We start from the raw sequence: 17,586 nt of genomic DNA on the forward strand, positions 1-17,586 counted from the left end.
TGGTCCCCACTGACATTTTCACCAATTGCCCATTCACATTTCCCCAAATTTGGTTCAATACAACCTTCTCTTTATGAGGACTATCTACAGATTGTCGCAAAAGATTCCCCTGATCGCCCCCTCCCAATAAAGCAATACTAAGGAGGTTAGAATCCTCCACCACTATAACCAGTTTACTCTTACACCTTGCAGTGATCTGCTCCTTGATCTCCCATTGACTATTTTCAGCTTGTAGTGTAACGTTTCTCTTTTCTTATTTCTAAGTTGTGCAGAAAAGCTTTCCAGGATATTCCCCCTGGATTCTACCATGTCATTCTTCCTAACCATCACTGTGATGCCCCCCTCCTCTTTTACCCCCTCTTTATCTCCCTGAAACCTCTCTACCCCAAGACATTGAGCTACTTTTCCTTTCAACCATTTTTGTGATTTATATTGAATGCTCATGTGCAGATCAATGCTCCAAGTTAATCAGACGTCTTGCATTAAAATGAATGCAGCTCAGCCGACCAGCCCTTATTCCATCCCAATCACAGAGCTGTTCAAGAAGGAACTGCAGATGCTGGAAGTTCGAAGGTACACAAAAATGCTGGTGAAACTCAGCGGGTGCAGCAGCATCTATGGAGCGAAGGAAATGGGTGACGTTTCGGGCTGAAACCCTTCTTCAGAATGATGGGGGGGGGGGTGGGGGGGGGGGGGGAGAAGGAAGAAAAAAGGGAGGAGGAGGAGCCCGAGGGCGGGGGGATGGCACTCCATTGCCAGAGTGAGCAACACCCGAAATTGGAGGAACAGCACCTCATATTCCGCCTGGGCAGCTTGCGTCCGGGTGGCATGAACATTGAATTCTCCCAATTTTGCTAGCCCTTGCTGTCTCCTCCCCTTCCTTAACCCTCAAGCTGTCTCCTCCCATCCCCCCGCCCTCGGGTTCCTCCTCCTCCCTTTTTCCTTCCTTCTCCCCCCCACCCCCCATCAGTCTGAAGAAGGGTTTCGTCCCGAAACGTCACCTATTTCCTTCGCTCCATAGATGCTGCTGCACCCGCTGAGTTTCCCCAGCATTTTTGTGTACCTCCAATCACAGAGCTGTAATGGTGTGTATCTAATTAAAAAAATGCAGATGCCGGAAGCCCGAAACAAAAACAGAAAATGCAAGAAATACGCGGCAGGTCAGGCAGGGTCTGTGGACAGAAGGCCAATGGAACGTATCTGGTCAATAGCCCTTCTTCAGATTGTACTGACATTGTACAGTTGGGACCAGAGTCAGTGTTCAGCGGGGTTAGAGGAAGGGATGGATAAGGGACCTGAACCCAACAATCAGGCACAGTTCATCCCATCTTTATGTTACTGCCAATATAAATTCCCATCTCAACAATTATAATGGGGATCGCCGTGCAAATGTCACACTGTTTCTTCGTGTCTCTGGTTGGAATGATGAAGATTGCCCCAGCAGTGATATGTAATACAGTGATCCAGTTTCCTGCTTCTCTCCTCGCCTTCCCTTATGCCTGGGTTTGGGTTTTGCAGGTTATTGAGCTGAGGTTTGGTGGGGGGGAATCTCAGTGAGACTCTAACTGCACCTCTTCCTTGTTCCCTTCTGCAGGAACTGAATACAAGCCACCCAGCTACAGGCAGCACGACTTCAACGAAGCGCCCAAGTTCACCCGCTCCCTGGTGAATCGCTCTGTGATCTGTGGGTACAATGCCACCCTGAGCTGTGCCCTGCGAGGGAGACCCAAGGTACTTGGCCACCCGGGCACACAGTGCTACGCCCCTCCCCACCACAACACTGCAGTTAACATGGCCAGTGTACCAAACTCTCTCTCACACTCACACTTCCCATATGACCCTCTCGCTTTCTCTTTCTCTCCTTCCCTCTCTCCACCTCTTTCCCTTCCTCTCTTTTTCTCTCTCCCTCTCGTTTTCTCCCTCTCATTTTTTTTTCCTATTTCCTACTTATTCATTTTTTCATTCTCCCTCCCTCTCTCATTTTCTCCCTCTCCTTCCCACTCGCTTTTTTCCCCTTTCCTTTCTTTTCCTCCTCCCTCTCACTCCTTTCCTCCTTCTCGCATGTTTTCCTGTCCCTCTCTCTCTTTCCATTACCCTCTCTGTCTCTCCCTCTTTCTTGCTTTCTTCCTGTCCAGCCCTCTTGCTACTTTCCCTCTCTCTCTCTTCCTCTATCCCTCTCATCAGGTTTCCCCATCGCCTCCCTCTCCATGTTGCATGCTTTCCCCTGCTCCGTCTCTCGGTTCCCCCTCATAGTCATTGCTCTCCTCTCTTGCCCTGTCTGCTGCGGCCCCAGCCCAAGGTGATGTGGTACAAGAACCAGATGGACCTGTCGACTGACGCCCGCTTCAGGATGTTCAGCAACCACGGGGTGCTGACACTGGAGATTCGGAAGCCCTGTGCCTTTGACGCTGGGACCTACAGCTGCCGAGCCGTCAACACCCTGGGTGAGGCCGAGAGTGAGTGCAAGCTGGAGGTCCGAGGTAAGGACACACTCACTGGCATGGCAGGGCTCCAGAGCAAGGTGCAGTCTGTCTGAAAGGGGAGAGAAGAACCGTGTTCACGCTCACAATGTCCCCCAGTGCTGACCACTGTAACATGGTTATCAGGTCAATTACTTTGTGTACAGTCAGCTCACACTGTGAACTGCGCAGCCCTGCTGGGCACTGTTGGCTGAGCATCACAGAGTGGTCAGGGTACAGGGCAGGCCCCCTCGCACTGTATCAATGGTGGGAGACCACCTGCATCTGGAGGAGACAGTTCCTCAGCACTGACCCACTGACATGTGGCGTTCCCCCATTACTGCCCCTCCCACAGTGTGGCATACCCTTGTCATTGCCCCTCCCACAGGAGGCCATACCCTCATCATTGCTGCCCCCCCCACTCCTCTTACCATGCAGCACTCTCTCAGTACTGCCCCTCTGTCAGTGCAGCACGACCGCAATGTTGCAGAATGTGTCGGGCTGGGCCAGACTCAGGTGCCTGGTGGTTTGAACCCCAGATCTTTATCTCAGTCAGTTATACAGGAAGTGGAGAGTAGTGACAATGTTATTGAATGGCAGTCAGCTGGAGTGGCTGAAGCCCCTTTATGTGAAGTCGCACGTGTGTGTCCACTTGATCCTGTACTGCCACCCAGTTCAACGATTTATGAATCTGTCTCCCACCAGACCCCATCCATCTTCCTTGTTCTCCAAGGTTTTCAACATTTCCCAATCCTCTGAATTAAAATCATTCCTTTCTCAGCCTTAAAAACACATCCAGTGACCACGTCCTTAGTTCGAACCAGAGAACACAGTTCTCAAAATTTACCGTCTTTGAATCGCAAATTGTTGAAAGTACTTCTCATTGCTCTGAACTCCTTTCATTGCCGGCCCATCCTCCCCAATCCCTCCTCATCAGATAACCCGCTACTGCGGCGATTCTATTGAAAGGACCTTCACCTCATGCCTTCAAACTGGTACATTATGCCACCTACAAGGGCTTTTATTTTGTGTCATCTGTTCTGTTATAAATGGGTGAATTTCACAGTGGCGCAGCGGTTACAGCTGTTGCCTTTCAGTGTCAGAGACCCGGGTTTGATCCTAACCTCGGCTGCTTTCTGTTTGAAGTTTGGGATCGCTGTGGTCTAATTACGGAAATGTGTGGCTGAAGGATGCCCAAAGCTGACAACTTGAGGACATTAGGCATTGGGGGCAACGAGGAAACAAAGCGTTTTTATTTTGGTATGATAACCAAATTATAGTCATAATATTGGGCTCAATAGGAAATTAAAAGTGCAGGGGCTGATCGTAAATTATACAGAGCTTTAATAGTAAGATTAAACGAGTACTTACCAGTACGAAGTTTGATCTGTATTTTATGAGGAGTTACGGTGAGGGATTAAGTGAAGACCCCAGCTCCAGTGCGCATGCGGCATACTTCGAAGCAGCGGTGTGAAATCACAGAATAGACACAATATTTGAAGTAAGATAGTAAAGATCACGAGACATCAGTTTATTAGCTTGATCTGTATAATGAGGGTGGGAGCGGCGGGCACTTAATCCCTCACCGTAACTCCTCATAAAATACAGATCAAACTTCGTACTGGTAAGTACTCGTTTAATCTTACTATTTTACTTCGGAGTCACGTGAGTGATTCCGTGAAGACTTCAAAGGTCTGTGATTTCAAACCGTGTAACAGTTTTTATTTCACTCACTGCCGAAGTTTATGAGGGAGGAAGTGTTATCGTAATCAACCAGTGGATCTGCTTTCAAAAGAAACAGAAAGGTATTTGTTAACAATAACAACATAACAGAGCTCCTCTGAGCTTAAATTAATATTGCAGTTTGTAATATTCTCCTGCAATTAAATCAGGTTTATCAACGGTTTATAATAAAAAATGTTCTGAACGCGGGTCCCTTGACCATTCTGCTGTATTGAAAATGTGGTCAACCGGGATGTCCATTCGTTCAGCCGCTGATATCAATGCTGCCCTAGTGGAATGGGATTAAATGTATTATTATCTATTCCGGCAGCTTTCAGTACCTGTTTGAGCCACCTTGGAGTGGTTTGGCTCGTACCCCGTTTTGGGTTACTGTGGTTGACCCATAGGCTTTCCTCTCCCTCTAAGATAGTGGGTTGTGTCTATATATAGTAGTAGATGGGTCACCACACTCAACCTGGACTCTGGTGGGTAGGCCCGGAATCCCACCAGTGAATCGGGCGTTCCTGGTCCATATAGCCATATAACGACTACAGCACGGAAAACACAGGCGATCTCGACCCTGCTAGTTCGTGCCGAATCCATATACCTGCGAGTTAGATTTTACCAGACCTAAATATGAACTTGATGCGTCTGGGGTAATCACCATGTATCCAGTCTAGTTTATGGAGTGACCGGACTCTTTGAGCGTGTACGAGAGCCATAAGCATGAGCCTTTTTTTAAAACATAGATTAAGCAAGCTGAGGGATCTGGCTGGTGCCATTCTCTGAGGTATGTCAATATCACACCAATATCCCATACATGGGTATATACCTGGGTGTTTGGGGCTTATATTATAGTTGCCCTTCATAAGTTTACCTTCAGTGGATGGGATCCCATGCTCTGCTGACATGCGGTTTTAGATAAGCAGATAAGGCGCTCCATGCTGTATTTACGGCACTGTAACTCACCTTTTAGTCATGGTGTAGATGTTCCAGGAACTCCAATACGTCAGTGGTTGAATAGTTCGTTGTCCCTGCGTCGTGGCAGTATTTTTCCCATGTTAGCTTTTAGTGACTGTTCGCAGGGATGCCGACATGGTGGTAATGGTTCCTTTGGATAATCCCAGTCCCTGGTAAGGTCTATTCAAAACCTGCACCCAGGAGTTTGATGTTTCCCTGGCATGGGTGGCTTATGCCTGATACTGGGTTGAGTCAGCAACCATGGTCCACTAGGGAAATCCATAGGTGACTCGCCCACCGTGTCGTGATGAACTGGGAACCATGGCTGTAGGCCGGTCGGGCACGTTCAATATCTCGGAGACAGATCCCATCTGTATTGCGAAGTGCCCGACGGATGAGGCAGAAGGGAGGAAGGCAAAGCAGAAATTCCCCTTTCCAGCGTATAGGCATCTATCGCTGCTGCCTCTAATCTGGTTCCTAAGTCACATACATGGGTTACTGGTGATTCCGTCTTGTGCAACCAAATTGATATCTGGCTTTCAAACTGCTTAATAAATTTAGCAGATATTTTGGGTTATGACATCTATTCAATGTGATCATAAATTGTACCCCGTGACATGGTGTCTCCTACTGTGTTCTAGCTTCCTAGGACATAGGCAGCTGATAGTTAAAATGTCTTTTGACACACCATTGACAGATTTGTTTGACCAATTTGTTGCACAATAATGATTATTATGCTCCCCATATGGTTGATATAAGCCACCACCATAGTATTATCAATCCGTAACCACATATGTACGTGCTGCATTTGAAATGCATATGCTTTTTAGCCCAATAGGCGATCACCAATCCCAAGAAGTTGATGCCCGGTATGTGTAGTAACGATGTTTGTGACTTGGTCCATCTGTTACCTGTGCTGGATATGGAGTTTAGTTGCTCCCCAGCCTAAAGTACTGGCATTGGTTTTTAAAAATAACCAAGTTGGGATTGGTGATGATAATAGGGCTGAAAACTATGCCAAATATATGTCTGCCCACCACCTTAATTGTGATATAGCTTCAGTGGGTACATTCATGATTTGATTATAGTGACCCAAGTGTCTTGGCAAAGTAACAGTCATATGGACGGAATTGTTATTGAAGCCCAGATAATCCTTGGTAGTAACGCTTCAATTCTGGTTTATCTGGGCGTGGGATGAACCTCAGCTTTAGGGAGCTGTTTCGTAGCTAGAACTGCTCCACAGCTAATTCCTTTGTTCCCCCTAATATGAGGATATCATCCAATATGTGCCATGATTATGCTTGTTTTCTTAATATTTTCATGGCCATTTTTAATAGTTTAGGGCGGAGGTTTAGACCATATGAAATGCTATATGCTCCCATGGTTGCCCTAACCGGGATATCCATGATCCAGGTAAATATATTTAGGTATCTATAATGATCCTAGTGTATGGTATAAGATAGTTAGCATCTCCCATATCAATGCTCCCCATAAGTATCCTAGGGAGATCAGATGTCTGGCAGTGACAAAACTCCACCTCCATCTTAAAGTGGATATACTCAACAGATTTATTTAGTGATATTAGATCAATGATGATGCTACATTCATCATCTTTTATAGTTTTGGTGAATATATTCGATACAAATTCCAATCCGTTTAGTAATGTGCCTGTTTAGTTCAGCTTGCCTTCTCACTTCTCTTTTCTTAGAGGGAGAAACAGCCCTTTGGGCGCATTGCTGAACTGGCAGTAAAATGCCCGATTTGAATTCGTTTTTATCCTCTAATGCTGTTGAGTATATTTTGGTTATTTGTGACAGCATCCCATGCTTAGCCCACTCCCCATGCAGTTTAGTAGAACACCCTTGTTTTAGTGTAAACTGGGAGGAACCAGACTACCTACCTCCATGCTTGTTGTTTTTCATGAAGGCGTAGTTTGCTGGTATGCTGGTGCTGTCGGTGGGGCGGCGCATCTTCCCACGGCTCCGCTCTGGGCCCCGTCTAAAAAGAACTATGGGGATCTGCAGCGGTCACCAGGCTTTCACCAGTCCTTGTTTGATATTGCTGGTGGATGCCGAGGGGTGCTGCCAGCTGGGTGTTGGATGTGATGTCCTGCTCGTCCCATAGCCTGCTCCCTCTTCCCCGCAGCAGCGGTTTGCATAGCCCCATATATTCGGGGTTGCGGGCAGGTCTATATGCACCATCGTTCAGTCGAGTATCCCAAATATGGGAACATCTTAGGCGTCAGCACCAAAGGCGAGCAAAGGTGGTAACATCTTGACCTTCTGTAGAATTCGCTGCTTGTCTGTGAGTCTACGAGACCCAGCTGCCTGCGGATTTGCCTCTGGAAAGGCCTGTTCCTGCAGGGCTTTTGTTGGGAAGATGGTCGCGTGGAGGAGCCATGTAGTGGCCCACGACACCCAGTGGCTCTTCCTGATCCTGCTCCCCTGGCATACTGCTGTTCTCGTCCGCCTGCCCAGCACTTAAGCCAGCCCAGCCCTGGCCTCCTTAGCCCTTAAAAAAGGAGCATAAAGGATGCGCTAAATGGGAGGAGGCAAAGCACTCCACTCCGCTGTTGCATCAATCCCTCGACAAGGGAGATGGCTAGTGCAATAGCACTGGGGTAAGAGTCAGCTCCCTTGGCATTCAGCCAGTGCCCCTTTACACCGGCGGCACAGGGAGCGGCTCGGTGTCGAGTGAGCGGGAGCATTGAAATAGCTCCACCGCTACCGGTGGCTGCCTCCCAGATAAGGACCCTCGTGTGGAGTTGGGCAGGCAGTCCTTCTCCTGGAGGTGAACTTCATGACCTCCTCTGGCTTGGGGAGACAGACATACTCATTTTTGCTGTCTCCACCCTGTTCCAGCTTGGAGGAAGATGGCTCCTGTAGAACCTGTAAATTGGTAAGATTTCCCCTTACCTGTATGTAGAGGCTGCCTGCCGTTTTCCAGGCGGCGTTGTGGCGGTTCCCGGGCGGTGATTCTCCTGGTCAGGAGTCTGCAGGGCTGCCGGTCGGGTTTTTTAAAATTTCCCGCCGGTCCGCGGCTGTACGGAACAGCTGTTCTGCGGACCGGCATAGCGCAGCTCCTAGCAGCGGTCCGCAGCGTTAGCGGTCCGGGTGGCACCTTTGGTCCGCAGCGTTAGCGGTCCGGGTGGCACCTTTTCCCCGTCACTGTCGGCCCCACGCTGGAGTCGAAACGGGGCCCGCTCACCATGCCTCACTTTGCTCCCCCTGGAGCAAAAACCACAAGGCCCGATTAAGGTAAGTACTTACCTCTCGTCCTTGGATGCGGGAGCTAGCCCGACTCCCGCTGGCTGCCGCGTTCTGCACGCTGTGCGATAATGCCGCATGCGCACTGGAGCTGGGGTCTTCACGGAATCACTCACGTGACTCCGAAGTAAAATCTACATGCGGACTGGAAAGTCACATAATCAGTGATAAGGTGGGGCATGAAGTGTGTAGGAAGAAAATGCAGATGCTGGTTTACACCGAAGACAGACACTAAAAACTGGAGTAACTCTGCAGAATAGGGAGCATCTCTGGATGGAAGGAATGCATGACGTTTCAGGTCGAGACCCTTCTATGAATGTTTCCAACGTCCGCAGACCAAAGAGTCGAGGAACCCAGTGGGGAAAAGGTTATTTCAGATCTTGCTTTGTGGAATGACAAAGGGTTGATGGGCAGTGTAGGGAGGAGCAGTGATCATGACGTGATAGAAAGTTGCACTGAGTTTGAATATATGATAGAGTACATGTGCGTACCAGGACAAGAAGCTGAGAAAGGAAGGGAAGATATAAGGTGAGTAACTTGACAGTGTAAGAGCAAAGACTAGAGAAGGGAAATGTAGGCCCCTTGCAATGGAATTTATAATGGGGAATAAGGAAGAAATGTCTTCATGGAGGAAATAACAACAATAGTAAAAGAATCTGAATCTCCCTCTCGCTCCAGTTGTCCACACTTTGAATGCCAATCACTAACCAGTGCCCTGTTCTGTCTTCCCACAGGGATGTAGAATCCTCGTCGGTGCATTGCCAGAGGTAAGAGTCAGTGGAATGAGGGAACATCTGGAGAGGGAGTGAGAGAGGGGTAAGGTAGACCTGGGGAGTTTGAAAGGGGACAATGAAGAAGCCAGATAACCACCTTGAGTTCTCGGTAATAATTCAGGGGGAAGGCTGGAAGTTGTTGGCAAATGGAGATGCAATTGAAACGGCCTGTAATTCCGGCCGCTAAGGCTGTCCACTGATTCTGTTTCTGTTCGTAGCCGCAGAGTGGAGCGAGGTGGCGAGGTCCGAAGAGCTGAAGACCAGCGTCACACTGAGCCTTAGTCCAGGGCTCAGGCTGCCTGACCAGTGTTGAGTTGGTTCTTCTCACCTCTAGTTTAGTCACGGAGACTTTGTGGACATATGTGTGTTTTCTGTCATCCACTTCAATGTTCGACACCCTGGAATGGTGATACTGGCCCAGCTCTGCTGCTTCTGATCACTTGTATCACATTTTATTCTGATGTGCACATGAACGTGTGTTTGTAATTGGTGGGAGGTGAGGGGAGAACATGTTCTTGCTGCGGAGACTGTAGTGACTGTAGCATGATTTGGCTGTGGGAGGAACACTGTGTCAGAGCAGCTCTCCTTTGTTCAGAGTTGTGTGTTACATTAGGAGTCCGATTGTGATGTACTGGACACCTCTGCACACAGAAATAAACCCTTCCACCACTTGATTTACTGAAAAGCACAGCTCACTTTCTATTACAACTTGCCGTTACTTTTCTATGGCTCTCTTCAATCAAGGAATATTTTAATTAGAAGCTTCTCTGAGTAGACAGTCTACAAGACAGGTTTGGAGGGATATGGGCCAAACACAGGCAGGTGGGACTAGTGTAGCTGGAACATGTTGGCTGGTGTGGACCATGTTGGGCTGAAGGGCCTGTTTCCATGCTGTATCACTCTATGACTACTGGTAATCGACAAAGAAGGGAGGTTTGACAAAGGGAGCTTTTTCCCATCAGTCCCCATGTAAGGCAGGCTTTTGTGTTCCTCCTCACCCCCCCCCCATCCCCCCCCGCCACCCCCCCCCCCCCCCCCACAGTTGTAGCGGGTGAGGTATCAAGGGAGGAACAGGTTTGGCAATGATACTAATGGAGAACCAGCGACTATCCCCAGACTCGCTCACATCCTGCAGGGACCGTCAGCAACACCCTGTGGTCTGCAGAACCCTTTCATCTTTCTATCTATATATTACTAAAACTTTCATCTTGTTTGTTTGGATGTCTGCGTGTGAGTGAGATCCTGAAATTACGCCAAAATGGTACACGGTAGCGCTACAATTTTTGCACCACCTTACTCACAATTGTCTTGTGGTGTGTTTTCATCCAGTTTCATGGGGGTGGAAGATTGCAACCTTCACGTGGTCCGCCCTATTTCAACGAATGCAATCATCCCGGCTTGCACAATCAAATAAGATCAAATAGAACAAGTTGTCCTACAACTTTAGGATGTGCACGCCATATGCAAGAAGAAGAAGATCCAGTTTAGTTCAGATTGATGTTATATTTTATGTTATTCACATTTTTAACTACAAAACCTAGTTTGAGAAAGAATGACTTGAACACTGCAGTGGCAGTTGCAGTGGCAGTTACAGCTATGACATCACAATGGGATCTCATTTACATTAAAAAAACAAAATTTAACTTCTCACTGTAAAGAATCCAAATCAAACTGAGTCCTGTCCTTCACACTGAGTCCTGTCATTCACACTGAGTCCTGTCCTTCACACTGAGTCCTGTCCTTCACACTGAGTCTTGTCCTTCACACTGAGTCCTGTCATTTGAAACATTGTAACGGGCAGGGGCAGGGCAAGGGAATTGGATTTAAAAAATTTTTAAAAGAGGGAGGGTGAGGAGGAGGGGTGGGAGAGCTGGGGGATGAGGGGAAATGAACTGCCAGCGCAGTTGGGGGCTATGGGTGAGTGGTGGAATATTGCGTTGGGGAACGGGACCAGGCCTCCCGTGTGATGGGTCTAGTATACTTGGTCTAGTATATTTATGAAGGCTCCAAGCTCTGCGGATGAGTGTTTGACTAGGTCTCCACCACGTTAGAGCCGTGGGATTGGGTGGAGTGAGGAGCTACAGAGAATGAACTTGGTTTCAGTACTGGTTAACACTGAGGGTTAGAGTAGACTATAGCTGGGATGGCAAAGTCAACTTGTGTCAGGGGATTAAGTTGAACATATTCACGGATCTGTGGATAATTTGTGGTGTGTTGTCTCAGTCTATGTGCCTGTGATGCTGCTGTAAGAAAGGTTTTCATCGTACCAGTACCCCACTTGTGTATATAACAATATACTCGACTTGCCTGTGTACATCAGAGGAGGAGCAATACAGGAGATTTGGAAAGGAGCCATTAGTTCCTGCTAGTTGGAGCAGAGCGGCCATTTTGGCGTGGCCATCTTCCGCAGTTGTTCTTCTTGAGGTCCAGATTCCGTGAATGAGGGTGGGAGGTGGGGCTTAGACCTGAGAAGCTCCGTGGAGGTATAAAGTAGCATAACGTCTTTTACAAAAAAACAAACTGCTGTAGGAGCTCAGTGGGTCAGACAGCATCTGTGGGGGGCAACGGACATTGTTAGCCGGGACCCTTTAGTTCCGTTTAGATCATTATCGTAACATGTACCGAGGTACAGTGAAAAGCTTTTGTTTGTCTGCTATCCAGTCAAAGAAAAGACTATACTTGTTATAGACTTTTTTAGAGATACTGCACAGAAACAGGCCCTTCAGCACATCGAGTCCACACAGACCAAGGATCACCCCATACACCAACACTATCCGACACCTTGACATTAGGGACAATGTACAATTTCACCAAAACCAAGTAACCTACAAACCTGTATGTCTTTGGGGTGTGGGAGGAAACTGGAGGACCCGAAGTACACCCACGTGGTCACAGGGAGAACATACAAACTCCGTACAGACAACATCCATGGTCAGGATCAAACCCAGGTCTCTGGCGCTGCAGGGCAGAATCTCTACCTCTATGCTGACCTTATACATGTGTAGAATAAAGCTATCCACAGTTCACATTTACAGGTACAACATTTAGTGCACGGTTTAGTGTAGTCCAAATAGGTCTGGTTAAAGATAGTTCAAAGGTCTCTAATGAGGTAGATGGGAGGTCTGGACCACAATCTTGCTGATGAGAGGATCGTTCAGTTGTCAGATAACAGCTGTGAAGAAACTGTCCCTAATCTGGAGATGTGCATTTTCACACTTCTGTACCTCTTGCCTGATGGGAGAGGAGTGATCGAGGTGAAACTGGCCCTTGATTATGCTGGCGGCCTTGCCGAGGCAGTGTGAAGTGTAGATGGAGTTGATGGAAGGGAGGTTGGTTTGTGTGATGGGCTGGGCTTCATCCACAACTCTCTGCAATTTTTAATAGTCTTGGATGGAGCTGTTCCCAAACCAACCTGTGATACATCTCAATAGAATGCTTATTACAGCACATCTGTTGAAGCTGGTGAGGGATTGCTGGGGACATGTTAAACATCCTCATAGCCCTGTCCCACAGTACAAGTTCATTCCAAGAGCTCTCCCGAGTTTAAAAAAAATCAAACTCGTGGTAAGCACAGAGAATGAACGTAGCGGGTACGTCGGAGCTCGGGGACGTCTCTTAGCGGCTTGTAATGCTAATGGCAGGTACTCGGGAAGACTCGCTAACAGCAGTTAAGCACGGGAAGAATCGTGAAGATTTTTCAACAAGTTGAAAAATCTTCACGAGAGCCCCAAGTACCGACGAGTAACCAATACCGTAAATCTCCGAATCAGGACAAACTCGGGAGAGCTCTTGGAATGAACTCGTACTGTGGGACAGGGCTTTAAGCCTTCAAAGAAAGTAAAGGCATTGGTGTGCATTCTAATGGGCCTGTCCCAGGTGAATTATCAGCGGACTGCCGGCGACTGTCAAGAGTGGAACACGCACTAACACACAGCTTCCTTCACCAGCCCGTTATGCAGGTGGGGGACAGGGCAAGCGGGGGGAGCGCTGTCTAAAAAATTCACACGGTGCAAAGCCAAGGTGAAACAGACATACACTGCGATGAACGGGAGCTGTAAAAAGACGGCTAAAGCACAGTGTACGGTAACTTTTTTAAAGGGGGGGGGGGGGGGAGAGAGGGGAGTAGGAGTGGAGACAACTTTTATGAAGCCAGAGAAACACGGCTGTGAAGCTCGGCGGACATTTAAGATTACCGGTTATCCTTGGTTCTGAAAACTACTGCTTACCTTTTTTTCCCCCAATGAGCCAATGAAATTCACTGGTCAGCACCGGCTACAATCTACGAGAACCTCAGAGAATCTTCGACCTCCTGGCAACCCACCTACGGCACGAGAATTCACGCTACTCTCCATGGCGGCTTCATTTTGAAAAATTCACGGCGACCCATAATGAGGCCGCGACTAATTCCCAGAATACGGGAACTCCTCACGACCATGAAGGCGACTCCCCGGCAACCACCCGCGAACATGTGGCGACCATGTGGTGACTGCAGTGCATGTGGGACAGGCCCATTAGTATAGCTCACCACGGCTTCAATGTGGATGGTCCAGGATAAATTGCTGGTATTTATAACTGGGAACTTTTGATCATTCCCACTTTGGCACCATCAATGGATACTTTGTTATGTGTACTACTCCACTTCCTGAAGCCAATCACAATCTCCTTTGTCGCGGTGACATTGAGGAAGACTTTGTTGTTTTGGCACCAAGTTACAAGGTTCTCAATCTCCTTTCTGTGCTCTGCCTCGTTATTATTCGATATATCCAAGCCACGACAGGGATGTCATCTGCAAATTTATAGAATGAGTTGTATTTGTATTTGTTAGCTGGGAGAAAGTGACAGCGGAGCACACAGAGATAAAATGCAATCAGCGACAGTCAGACTGATCGGAAAACTAGGAAAGGGGAGGGATGGAGACAGGTGGAGAGTGAGGGTTACCAAGTTAGAAAGGTCAGTATTCATACTGCTGGGGTGTAAGCTGCCCAAGCAAAATATGAGGTGCTGTTCCTCCAATTTGCACTGGGCATCACTCGGATAGTGGAGGAGGCCCAGGTTTAGTTTATTGAGATTGAGGATCAGCTCCGCTAGGCAGAGGAGAGGGTTGGTAAAGGTGCACCGAGGTACAGTGAAAAGCTTTTGTTGCGTGCAAACTATTGTATTGTATTGTATTCAAATTTATTGTCATTGTCTCAATTGGAGACAACAAAATGAATTTTCCTTACAGGCAGTATCATAAAAATAAATAAATAATGAATAATAAAACATATTAAAAATAAAATTGAATTGAATTAAAAAAAAGAAAAGCACAAACACAGAAAGTCCACGACACAACACAACACAGTGGCACCAAGGTGAGGAAGGCACCATAGTCCAGCCAGCCTCCCCTCCGATCTTCCCAGATGTTCATCCGTGGTCTGGGCCTTCCGAGCACCCGCAGTCGCTGCACTGGGCGGTCAGCGGAAAGATAATACATTGAGCCATTCACAGTCCAGACTCAACACATGCCCAGCATTACTGCGCATGTTGTTCCATTGTTTAAAAAGGGTTCTAAGAGTAAACCTAGCAATTATAGACCTGTTAGTTTGGCGTCAGTGGTGGGAAAATTAATGGAAAGAATACTTAGAGATAATATATATAAGCATCTGGATAAACAGGGTCTGATTAGGAACAGTCAACATGGATTTGTGCCTGGAAGGTCATGTTTAACTAATCTTCTTGAATTTTTTGAAGATGTTACTCAGGAAATTGATGAGGGTAAAGCAGTGGATGTTGTGTATATGGACTTCAGTAAGGCCTTTGACAAGGTTCCTCATGGAAGGTTGGTTAAGAAGGTTCAATGGTTGGGTATTAATGGTGGAGTAGCAAGATGGATTCAACAGTGGCTGAATGGGAGATGCCAGAGAGTAATGGTGGATGGTTGTTTGTCAGGTTGGAGGCCAGTGACGAGTGGGGTGCCACAGGGATCTGTGTTGGGTCCACTGTTGTTTGTCATGTACATCAATGATCTGGATGATGGTGTGGTAAATTGGATTAGTAAGTATGCAGATGATACTAAGATAGGTGGGGTTGTGGGTAATGAAGTAGAGTTTCAAAGTCTACAGAGAGATTTATGCCAGTTGGAAGAGTGGGCTGAAAGATGGCAGATGGAGTTTAATGCTGATAAGTGTGAGGTGCTACATCTTGGCAGAACAAATCAAAATAGGATGTACATGGTAAATGGTAGGGAATTGAAGAATGTAGGAGAACAGAGGGATCTGGGAATAACTGTGCACAGTTCCCTGAAAGTGGAATCTCATGTAGATAGGGTGGTAAAGAAAGCTTTTGGTGTGCTGGCCTTTATAAATCAGAGCATTGAGTATAGAAGTTGGGATGTAATGTTAAAATTGTACAAGGCATTGGTGAGGCCAATTCTGGAGTATGGTGTACAATTTTGGTCGCCTAATATATAGGAAGGATGTCAACAAAATAGAGAGAGTACAGAGGAGATTTACTAGAATGTTGCCTGGGTTTCAGCAACTAAGTTACAGAGAAAGGTTGAACAAGTTAGGGCTTTATTCTTTGGAGCGCAGAAGGTTAAGGGGGGACGATAGAGGTTTTTAAAATGATGAGAGGGATAGACAGAGTTGACGTGGAAAAGCTTTTCCCACTGAGAGTAGGGAAGATTCAAACAAGGGGACAAACAAGTTTAGGGGTAACATGAGGGGGAACTTCTTTACTCAGAGAGTGGTAGCTGTGTGGAATGAGCTTCCAGTGAAGGTGGTGGAGGCAGGTTCGTTTTTATAATTTAAAAATAAATTGGATAGTTATATGGATGGGAAGGGAATGGAAGGTTAAGGTCTGAGCGCAGGTATATGGGACTAGGGGAGATTATGTGTTCGGCACGGACTAGAAGGGTCGAGATGGCCTGTTTCCGTGCTGTAATTGTTATATGGTTATATGGTTATTACCTGTAGCATAGAGGCATCAAGCTATGGAGGGTTTGTACTGAGGGCGTTCCACACTGTGGAAGGGAAGTACCAAAGAAGCTCTGCATTAAGGGGAGAGCAGTGCTGAGGGAGGGAGCACAGGTCCATGAGATACAGACACGCGGTCAGCGGGCTATCAGGAGAGAGTACGGGAAGGATCCCCTTCCCTCAACGTGTGTCTCACTGGGTGATCTTGCATCACCAGGGGGAGTCAGGTGAGTTTTCTCCACTGTGGGCACAGTGCAGTGTTGGAGCTACAGAGGTGGGGGAGTCTGTGCAGGAAACGCTGTGGGTGAGCTGATTTGTCTGGGCTGTAGTCACATAACTGCTGTAGACGGAAACCAGTGAGAGTGAGTCCAATGTCAGGGCGTAACAACAGTCTCTTCATTAATTTCTCCCGTTGAGGCCAGCATTTATCCCAACCCCGCATGCCCTGGAGGATATGGTCATCTTTACTATGGATGTTTAGTCATCCTCCACCAAGAAGGCTGTTGTGGCCGTTTCTGCCTCGACTACTGAAGCATCCAATTTCCCTCCACCAACCCTCTCCTCTGCCTAGCGGAGCTGGTCCTCACTCTCTAGAACTTTATCGACTCCTCCCACTTCCTCCAAATCCATGGCGTAGCAATGGGCACCCGCATGGGCCCCAGCTATGCCTGCCTCTTTATAGGGTACGTTGAACACTGTTCCAGGTGTGCATGGGCTCTATCCCCAAAGCTGCTGTATTGACACCTACATCGGGTCTACCTCCTGCAGCCATGCAGAGCTCATGGATTTCATTAACTTCACCACCAATTTCCATCCTGCATTCAAATTCACTTGGACCATCTCCGACACCTCCCTCCCCTTTCTTGATCTCACCGTCTCCATCACAAGATATAGACTATTGACTGATGTCTATTACCAACCTACTGACGCCAACAACTATCTAGACTATACTTCTTCCCACCCAGCCACCTGCAAAGATTTTATCCCCTACTCTCAATTTCTCTGTCTATGCCACATCTGCACCCAAGATGAGGTGTTCCATACCACAATATCCAAGATGTTCTCACTCTTTAGGAAACAGGAGTTCCCCTCTTCCATCATAGCTGGGGCCCTCACACGGGTCTCCTCGGAACCCTGCAACTCCACTCTTGCTACTCCTCCCCCATTTGCAACAGAAACAGAGTCCTCCCCGTCCCCACCGTTCACCCCATCATCCGTTGCATACAGCACATAATCTTCAGACATTTTCGCCACCAACAAAGGGATCCCACCACTAGTCACACCTATCCGTCTCCACCCCTTCCTGCCTTCCACAGAGACCATTCCCTGTGCAAATCCCTGGTTCATTCATCCCTTCCCATCCAAACAACCCCTTCCCCAGGTACTTTCCCTTGAAACTGCAGGAGATGCAACACCTATCTCTATACTCCTCCTTTCTTGACTCCGTCCAAGG

The 17,586-nt window shown here is 47.6% G+C and overlaps 1 protein-coding gene across 1 annotated transcript in view; it reads left to right on the plus strand.

Annotated features, from left to right (window-relative positions):
• The window catches only part of mybpc3 (myosin binding protein C3), a 62,794-nt gene extending 52,942 nt beyond the window's left edge, over positions 1-9,852 (plus strand). Inside the window, exons 28-31 of the mRNA XM_055649860.1 lie at positions 1,595-1,731; positions 2,294-2,480; positions 9,142-9,174; positions 9,399-9,852. Of these exons, the coding sequence (XP_055505835.1) occupies positions 1,595-1,731; positions 2,294-2,480; positions 9,142-9,149 (332 nt within the window). The 3' untranslated portion in view covers positions 9,150-9,174; positions 9,399-9,852. The remainder of the gene's footprint in view (positions 1-1,594; positions 1,732-2,293; positions 2,481-9,141; positions 9,175-9,398) is intronic.
• The last annotated feature ends 7,734 nt before the right edge of the window (positions 9,853-17,586 follow it).

The sequence above is a fragment of the Leucoraja erinacea genome, chromosome 18 (genome assembly GCF_028641065.1).
Source record: "Leucoraja erinacea ecotype New England chromosome 18, Leri_hhj_1, whole genome shotgun sequence".
Taxonomy (NCBI): domain Eukaryota; kingdom Metazoa; phylum Chordata; class Chondrichthyes; order Rajiformes; family Rajidae; genus Leucoraja; species Leucoraja erinaceus.